The 19,864-nt window shown below is 38.5% G+C and overlaps 2 protein-coding genes across 2 annotated transcripts; both read right to left on the bottom strand.

Annotated features, from left to right (window-relative positions):
• LOC8064006 (ethylene-responsive transcription factor ERF018) lies at positions 4,734-5,414 on the bottom strand. Its single transcript, XM_002444707.1, has one exon. The coding sequence runs from the start codon at positions 5,412-5,414 to the stop codon at positions 4,734-4,736; it is 681 nt and encodes a 226-aa protein (XP_002444752.1).
• LOC8064005 (ethylene-responsive transcription factor ERF015) lies at positions 11,243-11,779 on the bottom strand. The gene has a single exon (XM_002444706.1). It carries the CDS (start codon positions 11,777-11,779, stop codon positions 11,243-11,245), a length of 537 nt encoding a protein of 178 aa, XP_002444751.1.

Below are 19,864 nucleotides of genomic sequence, written 5' to 3'. Positions count from 1 at the left end.
TTCATCAACAACACTTGTAACAAGATCTTGTCAAATTGTCTCCCCGCCACCTGAATTTATATGAAAGAAAGATGAGAATTGACCCTACAATGAGCATGTAAAAATGATGAGAATTGACCCCACAATGAGCATGTAAATGTCAAGTTTGCCTGAGAAAAAATAATGGTGACATAACATTGTAGTATGTATCAACTAGTCCATACTACATTTTGTAGTTGTTTTATCCAGCCGTGAAATATTTCCATGCCATATGTTAGTGTGTGTGTGTGAGAGAGAGAGAGAGTTTTTGGTGTCAAAGGAGTCATCATCAATAGCACTTGTCTCGAGGTTGTTGTCATCCATGAGACCATGACCCTCAGCCTCAGGCTACTAGCGTGCACAGATGCACCTGCACTGGCAGAAGGACCAGCTACCACATTTGTGTATGCACGTATGAGTTAACTATATATGTATGCAAATAAGCTCTATAGAACATTTGATTAATTATATATGTATGCAATAGCCATGTATCATTCGCAGTTCGCATAGCTTCCGATCTGTTAGCACTCTCGTCGTTAGGCACAAGGGCCTTTACAACAATGGTCTCTTCGGTGTTTGAAAAGAATATGATTTCATCAATAGTACTTGCATTGTAACAACATTATTCCTATACAAATCACTGCATCCATCTGAATTGTATTTGAAAAGATGAGGAATTTCCCCATTGTGAGCATTGAGTGTTAAGTTTACCTGCTGAAAAAAACTGATGAGACATACATTATAGTAATAATAGCTAGTTGATACTACATTTTGTAGCCGTTTTATCTGGCCATGAAATATTTTCATATCAGATTATATCTTATATGCACATAGTGAAATTGGCATGTGAAGAAGATGGTCACTCCGTCCGTTCTGTAATATTGTGCATTGTAAAAATGATAAGACAACTTAAGGGAGTACTCAAATGAGGCATATACCCATGGATTGAACACCAAATAAGGAGTTTCTATTCAAATTATGGTTTCCCTTTCAACAAACTCTTCCAACTCTGAACATGGGCACCACATAGAATGTCTTATATTTTCATACAAATTTCAGAAGTCATAATGCACTTCATTTATTCTAAGACAGAGGGAGTATGTGTGACAAATGTTTCATATCTTGTCTATTATTTGGAGTACTATCACTTTTTATTTTTCAAGTGTTTCAGATAAATTGTTCCATATCTTGACTATATCACTATTGGAAACTGTATTTCTATGTGCCAGGAACCGTCAAGGAAATAAGGAAAACATTAGGCAAATTAATTATGTTAGAAATCTGACAGGTATATCCCATCAAGGATAGATCAACAGAGAAATGAAGTTTGCAAGTGAGTTTCCTAACAGAATGTTTATTTGTAATAGTGGTAAGGTGATAGAAAACTTTAGCACCATTAGGTTCACAAAACCATCAGGAGCCATCATGTGAATTATTCTACAACATATGAATTACAAATTCTACCAAATTACAAATTCCATCTAAAATAAATATTTTTGTGTTGACAAAGTACATGTCCATCTAAAATTCTCCTATCTAAACAGCCCCTTAGTTAAAAAAGGTGAGATTTTCCCATCAACCATACGAGTCCAAATGTACCGACATAAAAAAAGTTGATGGCATATATAGCATATGCAGCAAAACTTGTGCACACAATACATTTTGTAGTCATTTATCTATCCATGAAGTGTTTCCATATTAGAGAATATGCACACAACGAAATTGATATGCAAAGAAGATAGATGTTTGACAAATTTATCAAATCTTGTCTATTCTTTAGAATACTATCACTTTTGCTATTTTTATTGTTTGGTCCCTATATAGGTAAATTCAACTTCACCATTGTTCATTATTAGTTTTTTCTTAGGAAAAGTATGGCAATTGGAAACTTTTTTATTGCAAAGGAGCAACATTTACAAACACAACGCAAAGCTTTGCAAGAGATAATTACATTAGGTGGAAAGGAGAGAAGCAGCAATGCAAGGAAAAACAAATTGTCAAGCTAAGCAACCTAACTTACATATAAAAGGAATTACTCTGATCCACTTATTCAACCACTCTTCATCAGAAGTTCGATGACACTATATATATGACAATAATAGCAGCTCATCACATTAAAGACAATAAATTTAGGAAATTGCTTTATTGTGCCTAAAAATCTTGAGTTCCTACATTTCTGAATATTCTAGAGGATGCATATTAGAACCATGCCTCTAATCGTCATGCCTTGTTCTTGGAGGATGTTGCTTACTGCTTGCCAGAGACAACTCAAGTCAAGGATGATGAAGGACCACAATTTAGAACCCCAGCAGCAACTTATGAGAAGATAGAAATTCCTCTTCTAAACAAAAAAAGGGTACTACCCAAAGGGCCTCATGTTGAAATAACTGCTAATGTGTTGACCAAAGGAAAATTTTGCACTTAAGAGGCACAAAATGTTTTCCATATATTGCAGTTGTAAAACCATCATCTTTGTGAGCATTGAAACGGCTCCAAATGTAACACCCCGGCTAGAATCAGCACCAGAGGCTACCAGACAACACTTAAATCCTACTAACTTTAGAAATTATTAAAATTTTTGGCAAAGTCTGCCAAGTAAACTGGCATTCTAACAAGTAAAATCTTATAACATATATGATATATTCTTATAAGACATAGACATCACCGCCCGATAGAATAAAAAAATAATCCTAATAGCAAAGATCATCTCAACCAAAAGCAAACATTTATCAACTATTTTTAACTATTATAATTGCAACCGCTATGCAAAAGATTAAGCCAGTAAGCTAAAAGTAAGTGCTTGTGATGATAGTGCTACTACTCCCAGTCCCATGCATGTGGCAATGATTTATTAGTACCTAAAAACCAATGAACATAATGGTGAGTAAAAACACTTAGAAAGTACATTCAGAACCAGAAGACAATTATCACACGAGAATCCATGAACGAATTATTGGAACACCAAATAAGTGTTAGTTTCCGTCTAAAATGGACAACACCTGAATCCTCAGCATTTAAAGGTAAAGCCGAGTAAGTGAGGCCAACACTTACTCACAGGAACCTGAGCATATATAAGAATCAAATTGCACCTCCAGATAAACGGCACCAGAATTGAACGTAAATGAAATCAGGAATCTTGAACTTGAATTTAAAAACAAATTGCACATCCGGATCTACCGACACTGGATTTGAATTTAAAGAAACACTCGGAACTTGAATCATATAGAATAATTGCCTCACATACTTGCTGCGAAGATTAATTTACTAACTCTTCAACCAATTGGATTGCCCGGAGATGAACCAACCTATCAGACAGATTATCAAATCGAAGAGATGAACCACTACTAGCCTAGTTACTCACGTACCAGCAATATTGGGCACCAACAGCGGCCGAGCGAATAGAAGACAAGAGGATCGAGCACCCAGCCAGAAGAAGGACACCAGCAGCACAATAACCAAGCGAAGGGGACGATCGATCGAAACTCGTCGTCGGTCATGCAGGAGCAGAAAGGGGCGATGCTGATTAAGAACGGAGGGCGCCGCCAAATACAAGTCTGATGGAGAAGGAGGTATATGCGAATAGAAAAGGAACCCTAGCTATGTGAAATCCAACGGTCCATAATTATTCGTCTCGATGTGAACTCATGTGGTATCCAAACGAAACATATTAGTAGTGAAACGAATTCATCTCGTCGACTCTACGCAGCCACGGTCTCTGATTGTCCATATATAGCGAATACAGTTCAGAAAGTCAAAATTTCCCTTCACTGAACAAAAATGAACGGGGGTACATGTTGTTTAACCAGTGGCAATGGTGGGTACATATGTATACTTGAAACTTTGATGTCTACTTTGGTTTGGTTATTAGGAGTCATAGTATGGTTCAAACAAGGGGAAGTAGATTGCTTATTGTTAGCTAGCAATCTGGGGGCTGAATTGTGAGAAATATCAGATTGTGTAATCTAGTTGTTTGTTTGCACTTGTAATTGTTGAAATCACCATTTTCACAATATGTAGTGGAAATAAATAGATCCTAAAATCTAACGAAGAGAGAACACATGAGACATTCAGGCACGCGGTTGGATGGTATGGCTGGAAACTTGTGGATTTGTTCATGATTTTTTTTAACTTGGATTTGTTCATGATTAGTAGCACATCCTCATATAGCATCCCCCACTATTTGCTTCAAAACTGATATATTCTAGCAAACTGGATCCCAGAATTCTAATGCCCCCATTCTCAGTTTTGAAATCAAATGTCGCCACCAATGTTCCTCGCCTTTTTTTCCCTCTTAATTTCGTCTTTTCACGTTCTCTTCTCTCGTCCCAACAAAATCGAATAGCAAAGAATACTCAACATATATGATACTAGATCCCAGAATTCTTATGTCACAGTTCTCACATTTCAAATCAAACTTCACATTCTCCCCAACAAAATGGCATCTTTCCTAAAAAAACAAAAAAGACAAAATGGCAAAGATATTCAGAATCACACTGCTGTATGTATCTGTTGACATCGATCGGACACACAAACTAAAACATTATTCCCATTTTTGAACTAGCTAGTTCCATCTTACAGACACTGATATCAGCTACAGAAACTTGTACTAATTTATTGACCAGACCATGGAACCCTAAATAGACGCAGATCCAATTTTTTTTGAAAGAAAATAGACGCAGATACATAAATAGCAGTTCGCAGTTGCCAGGATCGAATTAAGCATAGAGCTCATTATACTCGTTGTCAGACACAAGGTAGGTCAGGGCATCGAGTTCAGCCTCGAAGGCCTCGATGTCAATATCTCTAACCAGCTGATCGAGTTCGCCGTCCTCGTCCGCACTGTCAGGAGGAGCAGCAGGTCCACCTGCGCCGGCAGGAGGAGCATCCACAGCCACCGGCGGCGTCGCCGGCGCCACCACCAGACCATCAGCATCAGGTGCAGCCTCCAGCGGCGGGAGGAGCGCGTCGACTTTGCGAGCGTGCTTCTCAGATATCTTCTTCACGTCGGCGATGCTGAGCTTGGCACGGTCGGTGTCGGAGATCTCCGGGCGCGGCGCGGCGGGGAAGTTGGTCTTGCGGGACTTGGGCGCGCGGTCGCCGAAGAAGCAGAAGACGGCGGCGTCGTAGGCGAGCGCCGCCTGCCTGGGGCTGTCGAAGGTGCCGATCCACACCTTCTCGCGGGTGCGCGGCACGCGGATCTCCGTCGCCCAGTTGCCCGAGTCCCGAAACCTCAGGCCCGTCCACGCCGACAGCTTCTGCTTCCCGGCCGCCACGCCCCGGTGCCCGCTCCTCACCCTCGCCTTCCCCTTCCTCTTCCCCTTCCCCTTCACCTTCCGCACCGCCGTCGCGCTGCTGATCGCCGCCACGAACAGTTCGCCATTCTTGTTGCCGCACATACTGGCGCCGTCACGTCAGCTCGATCACCTGCAACTGCAAAGCACGAGGGTAGTGTGTGATGTGGGAAGGGAGCGGAGGGCCGGGGAGGGGGTTTTATAGGGCGCCAGGAGGCTGGCTGGCACGCGGCCGCTTTGCTCGCTCGCCGACAACGAGGGTTCTCAGGGGAGAAAGCCTAGTGTTAATTTTTTTTTTAGGAAAAAAGCCTGGTGCTGATTGCCATGTACAGTATATCTCATTTCTATCTCTATAATTAATAATAAGTAGTAGAATGGTGTCTGATGGTATTGATGCCGAGAGGGAGGATACGCTCTTGCTACAGATGGATACTCTGCATTTACGTTGCATGCATTGAATTAGAGATAGAGTATTTAGGTGGCGCGGGATGAAATTTAATAAGTGGCATTTTTTAAATCCAAACCACAGTATCAGTGAAGCTAAAACTCCAAGTTTTGGTCAAAAAGAAATCAAAGTTGGCAGATCTAACTTAGTATTTTATAATGACAAATGAATTATTAAGTAGTACTCACAAAAAAAAATATCAGCAGTAATTAATCCAACCATATCTGTGTTGGCCAGCTGAAGATTTTTTTTATATTTATATATATTAAACTATACAGTAACATGCAGCCCTGGTCAACTCTATCAGTATGACATATCTCCGGATTCCAAGGGCAAAGAACAATAATCATCAAGTGTAGAAAGGCCCCACACTAAACTTGGTGGTAATTGTCTTGAAAATTGTTACTAACTACGTACTACTCCGTCCATTCTAAATTATAAGGCATTTTTTGATTTTTAGATACATAACATTTGCTACGTACTTAGATATACACTATGTACAGATACATGACAAAAGCAATTTATATATATCTAAAAAACAAAACAGTGATTATTAGCTAACTTTACAAATTATGTGGCCTTAAAATTCTTCTTATTTTGTAATTTCTATTCATTTCTATTTGTAAGAGTAAACTTACATACTACTTCACTTCAATACAATTCATAATTACTTTTTGGTTGTTTTATTTTTCTCCATCTTATTATACTAAGGGAAATAACCTGCACAAAAAACATAAAGCAAAAGCTTTTGTGGATTGCCAATTCTAGATATAGTTGTTAGTTGGATGGGAACATATGTATTTTGAGATCTGCAATACATTAAACCCACCATATATTGGCAAATTATCTACTAATAACAATATTCACGGCGTAGTGCAGAACAACAAGCACAAGCTAAACTACCTCCATTCCAAATTATAGCGCACTTTTATTTTGTCCTAAGTCAAACTTCTTTAAGTTTGGTCAAGGTTTTAGGAAAATGTTTTAGCATCTACAAGTTTAAATCAAGGTATTATCAAAACATATTTCATCGAGAAATCAGTTAAACTAATTTGGTACTATAGATATTGGTGTTTTTTTATAAACTTGGTAAAAAGATAACAAACAATATTTATTAGGACAAAACCAAAGTTATTGTAATTTGAAACCAATGGAGTAGTTAAGATATGCTAGGTGGCACAAATACAAACCATTATCAAATGACATGCAAGCAAGCCTCCTTAAGTTTAGCAGTCATGTCTACTCCCAAAGGACTAGGATTAGACATTATTAGCCATGTCTTCACTGAGCGCATAGCTCCCGCTAGTTGTTGTTTCTCAAACAATCATATATATTTCTTCTGAGTAGCTCACAAAAGACTAGGATAAGACGTTATCAGTCATGTGTTTGTTGAGCGTGTAGCTCCTACTACTTGTCGTTTATAGAAATAATCATATACATTTCTTCTGAGTAGATCCCAAAGGAATGGGATAAGATGTTATCGGTCGTGTCTTCATTGAGAGCATAGCTGTCGCTGCTTGTCGTTTCTTGAAACAATCATATGCATTCCTTCTATGTAACTTTGTTACTTGTCAAAGAAAATATGTTCCTTCCATGGTAGATACAACTGACTTCTTGCTACTTGTTTTAGGAAACCCGATGTTGCTATTAATGACATGTAAGCAGTAAAAACAACTACTTTAGGTTTAGCGTTGGCCTCCAAAAAAGGACTAACCAGTGGCACATTCGTTGAGTGTAACTCGCTACAGCTGTTGTTTTATACCAACTATTTTCCCTTCCATTTTACTTGTAGTCCCATCCTTCCATGCTTTCTCCCTTTAGGTAAATTGGTAACGACTTCACTACATAATTTCTTAATGTTGATAGAAACCTTATGCATTCAATGTCAACTTTAGTGCATGTTTAGTAGAAACTTATATGAATAATTATTCAATCCAACCTTACACAAAGCCTACCACTAGTAGTTACATGTAACTTGCCAACGCAATGTACACAAATGACTCATTTAGTTGTAGATCTCATCATGGAAAAATATATTGGTGCAAATCAAATTAGTAATAGAGACACTAAATGAGAGAGTTATCATATATTCCAAGGAGAGTGGAGTGTGATCGGTTGCAAAAGGCCCCCAATTAGCCAAGTGTTAGTTGACATCATAACCAGTACATGAATTAGTAACTAACAAATTGCATTAGCTAAATCTTTCTTCTGATATCAATAGCTAACACTATGAATTATAAGTGCCACATATTTGACTTTTTGCTAGCTCCTAGAAAAAAATCTTGGCACAAATTGTCATTTGAATAGGCCTATGCACTGTTGTTAAGGAAAAATATGGTGATAATTGATATGGTACCTTACATGTTGTGTTGAAACATAGTTGGACTTAACTTTAACAACGACCAAAATTGGGGAAGTTGTCTTGTTAACTCATCTAATGGATAAGCTCCTAAGTATGGGTGGAAAGGAGATCTTAATCAAATCTATCGCCCAAGCCATGTCAACATATGCAATGATGGTTCCAATGAACATTTGCAAATGGATGACGGATGCCATAGCACAATATTGGTGGGGTGATGATGACGATAAGAAGAGGATCCATTAATTGGCAAGATTGGTGGAAATTATGCTTGCTAAAAACTAATGGTGGTATGGGATTCAAGAATTTCCATAGCTTCAACCTTGCTATGCTTGCAAAACAAGTCTAGAGACTTCTCTATAATCTAGATTCATTATGTGCAAGGGTGTTGAGAGAAGAATATTATCCAGATGGGAAACTTACCTAGCAGAGTGATCTGGTGTGTGGGTGAGGGGACCCAAATAAATATATGAATGATAATTGGATTCCAGGTAGTCCTAATATGAAGGTCCAAACATCAATAGGAAACACTTTGGTCTCTAAGGTGGAGGAGCTTATTAATCCAATTGATGGAAGGTGGGATGTAGAGTTGATTAGATCCTTACTTTGGCTAATTGATGTTCACATGATCTTATAAATTCTGATTTATAGTGGCCAGGAGGGTTTGGTGGCTTGGCATTTCCATCATAATGGATTATTCATAGTCAAATCAACATATCATTGTCAATGGGCATCTAAATTTAGGTATAGGCCTATTGCATCATCGGTAGGAGGGTCAAGCTCGGATTCAATGTGGAAGAAAATCTAGAAGCTGGCCAATCCCTAGCAAGGTGAAAAAATTTACATCGTGTGCACTTCGTGGCTATATTCCATGCCATGTGATCTTGGAAAATAAGCATATCACTAGTGTAGTTAACTATCCTATGTGTCAAACAAAGGTAGAAGGCATCAAGCATGCTTTGTTTTCTTGTAACCGAGCAAAGGAGGTTTGGACCTCCTTGGGCGTGTGGGGGCACATTGACAGAATGATGATGATAGATAGATCACGGGCTGGTAATTGTTCATGAAATTATTAGGGATGGAGGTGAGGTTAGGGAAATCAAGCTTGGCCGAGCTGAGCTCCTACTGACTAGATGCTGGTACATTTGGTGGCAACACAGACACCTTGTTCATTGGAAAGACATCCAAAACCCATCAAGATCGACTTTGTCAATAGCAAAAATTACACCAAACTACTCGGCTACATCAAAGATTTGAGCATAGATCAATCAAGGCTAGAAGAAACCTTCAGAGGGTGTCTGATGAGCAATGTGGATGCCGACTTTGATGAAGGTTTCTCCACCACGGCTACAATGGCAATCTATGATGAATGTGCCCAATACTGGAAGGAATTTGTAGCGATCTCGATTAGTCACTATAGTAGAATTTGTAACTCAGTGACCCATGAATTAGCTAGGCAAGCTTATTAGAGAAAAGCTCTCATGTTTGGGTAGATGACTTAGCTGCTTGTAAACAATGTGTCCATCTTTGTGAATCAATAAAGCTTGCTGAAAGCTTCAAAAAAACTCATCTAGTGGAGAAGAGTTACATTTTTTTGTCACAACTTAATCACTATATATATATATATATATATATATATATAATTGCTAATATCAATATCACTGAAGCATGAGATCAATTTTAACCTTGTACATGATGGACTTCCTAATGATGAGACTTAACTCATTGTTTATTACTATGCATGTGACAACGTTTATGGCCCCAACTATATTGTTGATATATTCTTATAAAGAAGAGTACTTCCTAAAACTATGTACCATATGTATATGCGCATGTGTATTCACATAGCACACAACACCTAGAATTGCATTTTTTTGGATGGAAGTGAGCAAACCAGAAAAAAAAACAATGGTAGGAAATAGCATTTCTAATGCTTCTTCTAAAAATAACACAAGAGATGCATGATTCTTAACATAATAGTAACATTTATATATATATATATATATATATATATATAACAATCCGGAATCTCAAACTAAGTATTGGTGTTCATAACAGGAAAATATATATTCGTGACAGAGGGGATATGCAACAGTAAAATGCTAAAATCCTGTTAGGATTTATTTATTTCCTGGTAGTGCCATGTGAAAAAGAAATGGCTAAAAGTCAGGTTTGTAGTTGATAGCAATAGGGTGAAATTGTAAGAAAATAAAAATCCTTATATACTGTAGCATCATGCAAATCTCTTCCTGTTTTAAATAAAAAGATGTTTGAAATTTTTGGTAGTTTTCTAGAAAATGGAAAAGTTTCGCTTTCTGCAATCTCATATAGCCAACTTAGTTTTCAGCTTAATTGTTGATCTTCAAATAAAGGAAAAGAACACACAAAAGTGGAAAAAATCATAAGCAAAGTCTATTAAGTGGAAAGATTTAATTTGGTGTATATGGCCACATTGAGTCTTCAAGATATGGTGAAACACATCTTAGAGATAGAAGTTAGCTAGAATCATGTTTCTTAACCAGAATAGTAATTTTTGGACCTACACACGGTGAGCTTAAAAAGGAGTGACTATCATTCAAACTCTACCACACAAAGGTCTTGTTCATGATCTAATTTGTACAATCCTATATAGCAGTATGCTCCACTATTTCAAGCCTGAATTCTAGGAGATTAATTGCCCTAAATTTTAATATTTTTTCCAATCTCATATTTTAAATATCAAATTTCGCGCCATAGATTGGTTTCGCGCCTTTTTTTTAATTCTTCTGTTCCCTCCTTTCACATTTTCGGGAGTACATACTTGATGCAATTGACAATCTGCAACACTAAGACATTGATTAAACACATAAAACAGTTTTCATTTCAATACTTTCATCTTGTTGTATACATCTTACACACTGACGAACTGCAGATTAAACTTATAACTTATTCATTATATATAACTAGATGATCTGGGGTCTGCTTGTGAGACCCTCATCGCTTGACATGCATATGGCTAGTAGCTTCACACAGAGACACAGCTGGTGCTAAAGATCGATCACTGATCGACCGACTGGTACACAAGAAACTAGAAAGTATTGTATATAATAGTAGGCAGTTCGCAGCGGTCAAGATTTCTTGTTAACCCATTCAGTTGTTGTCGTTGCTACCATCAGTAGCAGCGGTTGCTTGATCATCGGCAACAACAGCAGCACCATCTGCTGCCGCCGCCGATGGTGGTGGTGGTGAAGCTGCTGCAGGGTTAACGGCGGGCAGCTCACCGACGTAGAAGTTGGCCAAGAAGCGGGCGTGGCTCTCCGCGATGCGCTTGATGTCGGCACGGGTGAGCGTGGCACGCTTGTCCTCAGGGATTATGGGGCGCGGCGCCGCCGGGAAGTTGAACCTGCGCGGGCTGGGCAGGCGGTCGGGGCCATGGAAGCAGAAGAGCGCGGTGTCGTAGGCGAGTGCCGCCTGCACAGCTAGCTCGAACCTGCCAATCCACAGCCTGGTGCGGGTGCCCGGGATGCGGATCTGCGCCGCCCACCGGCCACGCACCCGCTCCCGCACGCCCATCCACGTGCACCCCTCGGGATAGTTCCTGCTAGCCGCCGAGTGTGCGCTGCCATGGCAGAGCCGGCCCAGCTCTCGCCTCCTCGCCATCCAACTACCCCTCGGCACCCGCGCCATGGTGATCACCTACAAGCTGCAAGAGATCACACACAAATGATGTGGATTGAAGAGATGGTGTGGAACTGTGAAATGAGGATGGAACGAGAGGGAAGGTGGTTTTAAAGGCGCGACCAGCAGCGAAGGCGTGGCTGCCTGCGCGTGCTTACTGATGAGGTTAAGAGAGAGCCTAGTATCCATGCATCGTAGATATAATCTACAAAGATTTTTTTTCATAAAATAACAAAAAAATTACTCAGATTTTCTTTGATATACTTTCATTTATTATTATGGATTATGGATGCTTCCCACTGATAGCTACAATTATATCTCTTGCATCATAGAGATACATTTCAGATAGTTCTCAATCCTTTACAATTAGAATTAAACTTGTATCTAGTTCGAGTGTAAGTTCGCCATGCATCTGCTTTCTATCTCTAAGCAGATAGAATGGTGTCTAATGATATTGATCTCTACTGTGCAGGCCTAGATGGAGGATACGATTTTGGTTGAAGAGATATTGTGGCATTTACATTGCATGCATTGAATTAGATATATAGTATTAATGGGGTGAGATGTAATTAATTAAGTACCATTTTTTAAAACCAAAGCACAGTGTCACTGAAGCTAAAACTCCACGCTTTGGTCAAAAAAAAAAGTGGGCAGATCTAACTTAAGTATTTTATAGGACAAATGAATTACTAAGTAGCACTCTCAAAAAAATCTTAGCAAACCCAACCATAAGACTATGCTAACACTACATTATGTGGCCTTAAATTAACATTTTTATTAATTTCTTCTTTTTTGTAATTTCTATTTATCTCTATCCATTTCTATTTGTAAGAGTAAACTTATATACTATTTCATTTCAATACAATTCATATTTACCTTTTGGTTGTTTTATTTATCTCCATCTTACTAAGGGAAATAACCTACGCAACAAACATAAACTAAAAGCTTTTGTGTATTGCCAATTCTAGATATAGTTGTTAGTTGGTTGGGAACATTTGAATATATTTCAAGATATGTTGTACAAAGAACCACACCATATAGATATATTGGAAAATTGTCTATTAATAACAATATTCCGCAGTGTAGTGCAGAACAACAAGCACAAGCTGAACCCTGCTAACCTCTATTCCAAATTATAGCGCACTTTTACTTTTTCCGAAGTCAAACTTCTTTAACTTCAATCGAAGTTTTAGAAAAATATGTTTACATATATAGACAAGTTCAAATAAATGTATTTTTAAAACAAATTTCATCAAAAAAATTAGTGAAACTAATTTGATATTGTAGACATTGGTGCACTTTTCTGTGAACTTGGTAAAAAACAAAGAAGCAAGACTTGGGAAAAATCCGAAGGAGTAGTTAAGATATGCTAGGTGACACCACTACAACCATTAACAAAGCATTGACAACTTTAGGTTTAACTATGACACCACTACAACCATTGACAACTTTAGTATAACTATGAAACCGAAGGAGTAGTTAAGATACATATGGTAGGTGACACCACTACAACCATTGAAAAACCATTATCAAATGACACGCAAGCATGTCTCCTTAAGTTTAGCAGTCATGTATGTCTTCGCTCCCACGGGACTGGGATAAGACGTTACCGATCATGTCTTCAATGAGTTCATAGTGCTACTTGTCGTTTCTTGAAGTAATCATGTACACTTCTTCTGAGTAGCTCCCAAAGGATTGGGATAAAACGTTATCAGTCATGTCTTCGTTGAGCATATAGCTCCAGCAGTCCCACTATTTGTCGTTTCTCGAAACAATCATATGCATTCCTCATGATAACTCTTGTTACTTATCGTTTCTAGAAAGAAAGAAGTTCCTTGCATGGTGGCAACAATTGACTCTGGCTACTTGTTTTTTGTTGGGAAGATTGATGTTGCTATTAAATGACATGTAAGCAATAAAACAACTACTTTAGGTTTAGCGCAGGCCTCTGAAAAGGACTAACTAGTGGCACTTTCGTCGAGTGTGTAATTCCCTGCTATGATTTTTTAAAAGAACCTTTTCCCCTTCCATGTTACATGCAATCCCATCCTTCTGTTTTCTCCCTATTTTTCTCCTAACATGACTCATCTAAACACCCCAAACACCACCACCACACACACATGCACACACACCAGGCTTCATTGTGGAGTCACCCCACACAATATATCATCATTGTCCCTCATCAGTCATTCCCAATTCCACCTTTGTTAGTAATCCATGGAACTAAAGTTACACTTACTACTACTTTCATGGTCTTCCTTGGTTGCTCCTCAACTCTATCCATGCAAGAATCATGCTATCATGATTCCCTGAGAAAAAAAGAAAAGATCGACTTGGTTATTTTCATTTTATGACTCCATGTTAGTTGCTATAATTTATTGAATAAGCTACTAGTAATAGAAGTATAGTAAGAACTTTAGTGCACATATAGTAGCAAAATAATGGGAGGACTATTACATTTTGAAGTGAATAAACAACTAGTGCAACTATTGCTTGTTGATGCAATTTCACTTGTTGTAAATAAAAAAAGCCATTTGTAGCCAATGTGACAAAAAACCTATGCAAGCATACCATGTTGACAATATGTTTATCACATGGACTGAGGAATCAGGGATGCCAACCTACTTTTCTGTAGCACACAACACATGCGAAGGTCAACACATCACGTATCTTGAGTTTTTGCTCCAAGAAAATATTCATTTTTATGCGAAAGGGAGTAAATATTTTCATAACAATGTCTCATAGCACAATGCAACACATCAAGCGCAAGCTGAGCTTTAGTGGTTAAGATCCTACATGAGTGTCATAACATAACATAGCATATCGATCATGATCCCATAACCGAATTTGCTCAAACAAGCCAGGGCTTTAAGGACAAGTTTTGGCACATAAATTTATCAATGATACTATTATGCCCATAGGCATGTGAGAGAAACATAGGAAGAAATCAAAAGCTATAATACATGTTACCAAACAACTATCAAGTTTTCATAATCTAGGACCTATACATGCTACTTCTCAAAATCCCTACCTGCTACTCGCTAGTGCTTTTTTCTATACAAAAAGTATTATCACCTGTTTCCTTTCCTAGGAATGGCTCCCATCTTGTAGATACCCTCATTTCACTTTATTGGACAATTTGGTTGTTCTTGTTTGTCCAAAAAACTCAGGCCTCCTTTCTATTTAATCATAAGGAAGGAATGAACATCCTTCAAGAAAAGAGAACCACCTGTAAAAGCTATTTCAATATTTGTTGAAGTATTTCTTCATTAAAGTTTAGCTATTCTAAAGGTTTGGAAAAGTTTTACACAAAATCATATGGGAAAATGTCAGAGCATAATTTTGTAGAAATGTCTCCATTGTATGTCTTACTTAATTTTGAATGGAATGAGGACTCAAACTTTGAAGCTAATTAATAAGGCCTACCAGTAGCAGGATCTCGCATGGCACGGCTGGACTATAGATGGCCAAATGGGCTACCGACCCAGCATAGCCTAATAGGAGATCAGGCCAATGACCTAGCATGACCCTACAAGGGGCAGCCATGCTAGGCTCAACATGCCATCTCCCTGCACCATCAGGCCACTCTCACTTGCACTAGCCGAGGCTGTTGTCACCTGCACAGGTCAAGAACAAGAGCGCTAGCATTGGAGCCCGGTGTGTTATCATTGCATGTAGGGACGTCGCCACCCACCGCCCATGCTAGTGCCTAGTACGTGGTGTCTTCCGATAAGTGATGCAGGAGAAGGGATGGAGAGCCGCTAGTGGCGTTGGTGTTAGGTGCATCAAAGCCTAGCAGTACGTAGAGGTGGATCGGGAAGGAGAAGTCAATCAGGAAAGAGGGCATGTGGCGATGGTCCAGTAGGAGAAGGAATCAATTGAGAAAGAGGGTATGTGGTGGTGGTGGATAAACTAGAGGAACATACTTAGGGTAGAGGGCAGGGATGGTGGGACGAGGCTTGCGGTGGATGGAGTAGGGAGAAGTAAGTTAGGGTTTTGATATATTTTTTAAATGAGAAGTAAAGGTGTGGGCCATGCCAAAGTAGAGGCCCAAGCATGGCCCAAAAGTCAGGCCGGGTCGGCATGGGCCTGATAACCATCGAGATAGGCTGGGCCAAAACAATAGGCCTGTGCCTATGGGCCGCTAGCCTTATGGCCATCTATAGTTGGAGGCCATCCCGAACGCCTTATCGGCTTCAAACCAAGGGCAGTGTATCAGACCAACAGTAGCATGAGGTGGCGAAGTAGGGCAGGAAGCAGGAAACGTCGTGGTGTTACCTTGAGCAAGATGCAATTATTAAATAATGACATCACCATTCTATCAATTTAAAGCACAAAAGTATTGCTAGTGAGGTATATACTCCTATATACAGTATCCATTGTAGTGCTCTACAATTATGATTTTTACGAGGTCAACTCTTCTAAATTGTAAAGTTCACTACTCAAATCATGCAAATTCACCTTTAGCTTAATCTTATGGTATGACTTACCAATTTGACTAAATTCCTTTAGGCCTTGTTCAATAACTTTGGAATCGTTCTCCACCATTATTCATTCCAAGGTAGGATTAAGTGGTTCCATACGTGTAACTCAAACCAGGTGGAAGATTGAATCTATGTCATTCTAGACCTATGATGGCGTGGCTCTATTCCGAGCCGAAAGGCAAGGGAAAGACTAGGATCGAGCCGATTTCATTACGGGTCAGACCTAACTAGACAACCATTCCACTTCTAACCCAATTTTGACCGAGCCAGATCACTCCATACGGAACGGGCTGCGTTCTAGGCCATTCATGTTGAAAACGAACGAGGTCTTAGCAGTAATGCATCACTGCGACCAAGTACTTTATACTTATCAAATTAGCATGCCATTCAATTTTTGGTAAACTTTAGTTCCATCTTGATATCAATATAGCTTAGGCATTTGGCACTAATGTTTTATACTAGAGAGAGCGAGAGGGAGGCCGCGCCGTCGCGCTGCCCATGCTGGACCTGAGAGAGAGAGAGGGGGGGGAGAGATGAAGAGTGGCACCTAGGGTTTGCTCGGAGCAGACGCGGGCGCGGTTGTCGGAAGAGAGAAAGGGAGAGCACGTGAGGGTGGGGGAAGGAGCGGTGGAGGTGCCGGAGCGCCGCCTCGGGCCGACCGCACGCAGCGCGAGGAGCCAGCCGCGCCGGCCGTTGCGGCATTAGGAGGAAAGAAGGGAATGCTCGCAGATGACGATGGGCTACAGGACAAGGAAGCGACGGCAAGGAAGCGACGGACGCGGCGGTGGCTGAAGGTCGTGTGCCGTGCCAAAACGGAGCAAAGGAAGACGGGGCACGGAGAGCGGAGGCGCCGAGGAAAGGTACGACAAGAGCAAAGGGGCCGAGGAAAGACCGAAAGCAGCCGATGGCGAGCATATATTGGTATGGCACCACGATTCGTCGTGGAGCAGCCAAAAACACCAGCCCACCAAAAGAAGTTGCCCAATCCGGGTTGGAGCGGCTGATCCAGCTTTTAGGAAGTACTAACAGTGTAGCTAATCAAGACCGTTAATGAGGCAGATCAGACGGCTGAGCATGTTTAGACTAACATTGACAGCGCTTCTGTTCAGGAAGCTGACGCGTTTTAAAGAGTTTAATATATAATAAAGAAAAACTTAGCATGGCGCCAAATTCAAAGCGACATGCGCTAGCTTTTCGTTGCCATGGCAGTATCTCTGTATGCCTCCACGCAACCAAGTTTATTAGAAAACTTAGCCATGCGAAATTCCTCTTTTTAATACTCCCTCCGTATCGGATTTAGAAGTCGTTTAGGACAGCGACACGGTCTCCAAAACACAACTTTGACCTCTTATTTTTATAAAAGTATCAAGAAAAAAAATGATATATGTATACTTTTGCGAAAGTATTTTTAAGACAAATCTATTCATATAATTTTCACATTTGCAAACTCAACAATTTAAAAGGTATTGATCATTTATATTCCCAATGTTTGACCCAAACTTTGTCCAAAACGACTTCTAAATCCGATATGGAGGGAGTATGTCTTAAAAATAGAGGTATTAGAATTATTTCTCTCCTCACTAATCTGTCTTGAAAATCTCAGGACATTAAACTTTTTTGGACAAAAAGAATATATAGAGTATTGCTCGATCTATCCTGAAAAAAGATATAATTCTAATTTTTTAATCAAATTATCTAAAGTTTAACTAAATTTTATAGAAAAATGTATCAACGATTATGATACCAAATAGCTATACTACTAAAACATATTCAATGAAAAAATTGATAATATTTATTTCCTCTATCCCAAATTATAATATATTTTGGCATTTCTAGATATAGTTTTATTATGAATCTAGACATAACATATATATATCTTGGTGCACAACAAATCTAACAATATAGAAATACTAAAATGTCTTATAATTTGAAATAGAGAAAGTATTTGTACCATAAATTTGGATAGTGTTATATAAATCTGATGAAATTTAAATTGTTTTGACTTAATAATATGTCAGAAATGTGGAGTACATGACGGGTTGAGGAGTCAGGCCGAGGTAACGAATGCCGCACGCCCGCGTCCAGTCGTCCACCGACCACACGAGCATGGCGACGGCCGAGGACCTTGGTCGCCCGGCCCGAGCCCACAGTCAGGCCTCTGACTTTTGTACCGAATCGGTTTTTAATAAATTAGTATCATCCAAAAGATATAAATGTTACATATATTTATAATACATGATTAGTATCATCCAAAAGATACAAAAGATATAAATTTTATTATGGATATTTATAATATATAATTAGTATTATCCAAAAGATCTTTGAATCTAGTTTTTTGATAAATTTATTTAGAGATATAAATGTTGCATATATTTTCTATAAATTTAGTCAAACTTATAATACGAAAATTTAAAATGATAGTTATTTTGTGGCGAAGGAAGTACCGAACTACATAAAAATCTATAATGGTCAATGGTCTGCCGCATCATCGTGAACATGTCGTCTACATCTTTGTATAGATACACTACAATATATAGATATATAATATAGAAAAATTATAAATAAATTATATATATATATATATATATATATATCTTTGTTTAAGGTTAAAAGATTCTTCCACATTTTACTCTTTTTTTGTTGTGTATCTATAGATTGTTATGATATAGCAGTCCATATCTATATCTATATCTATATCTATATAATATATAATATATAAAAATTATAAATAAATTATATATATATATATATATTTAAATTAAAACATTCTTCCACCTCACTCTTACTCTTTCTTCGTTTTCTATCTCTAAATTGATATAGTAGTTATCATATAGCAGTCTATATCTATATCTATATCTATATCTACCAATATAATATAACAATATTAAAGATCATATATTTTTCATCCATATCTCACTTTTCCCCTGTTGTCTGACTATCACTCTCTGTCTCTCGATCACCTTTCCTACTTTGAGTTTGGAGCTATAAAACCTTGTTTGGTGTTTCACCCACTCATGCCATGCCCTGGTTGCACGAGTCTATCTAAGATATAATTAGTTAAAGGCAAACTATCTTAAATTTGAATGCTAAATTTATATAAAAAATATTAATATATATGGCTCTAAATAGATATATTATAAAAATATATTTCACAATAAAGATAATGATACTTATTATATGATAAATAATAACATATTACATATATATAAATTGGATTATATTAATTATTTGACGTTTATTTGAGTTTTTTTTTAAAGACGGAGTACCAACGTGATCAAAGGGCGCTACTAGTAGTACAGTCAGTGCGTCACTCAACTTGCGAAATGGGAGGCAAGTCAACCGCACGAGAATAAAAGTGAAAAAAAAATAAAATTCGGTAATAGTAGCAACAGGAAAATGATTGTAAAAATTTAGCATAATACATAAGCACATGCAGTGCGAAATGGGAGGCAAGTAGCCGCGGGAGAATAAATGTGCAAAAAAAAATCCCGTAACAAGTCAACCGTGCGAGAATAAATCTGAAAAAAGGTATAACATTTGGTAATAGTATAAATGTGAAAAAAAAAGTAAAATCTGTTAATAGTCGCAAAAGTACCTATGCTAAAAAAAA

This window comes from Sorghum bicolor, chromosome 7 (assembly GCF_000003195.3).
Source record: "Sorghum bicolor cultivar BTx623 chromosome 7, Sorghum_bicolor_NCBIv3, whole genome shotgun sequence".
Classification (NCBI taxonomy): domain Eukaryota; kingdom Viridiplantae; phylum Streptophyta; class Magnoliopsida; order Poales; family Poaceae; genus Sorghum; species Sorghum bicolor.
Note: the sequence above shows the minus strand (reverse complement) of the source record. Positions and strands in the feature narration are given on the sequence as shown.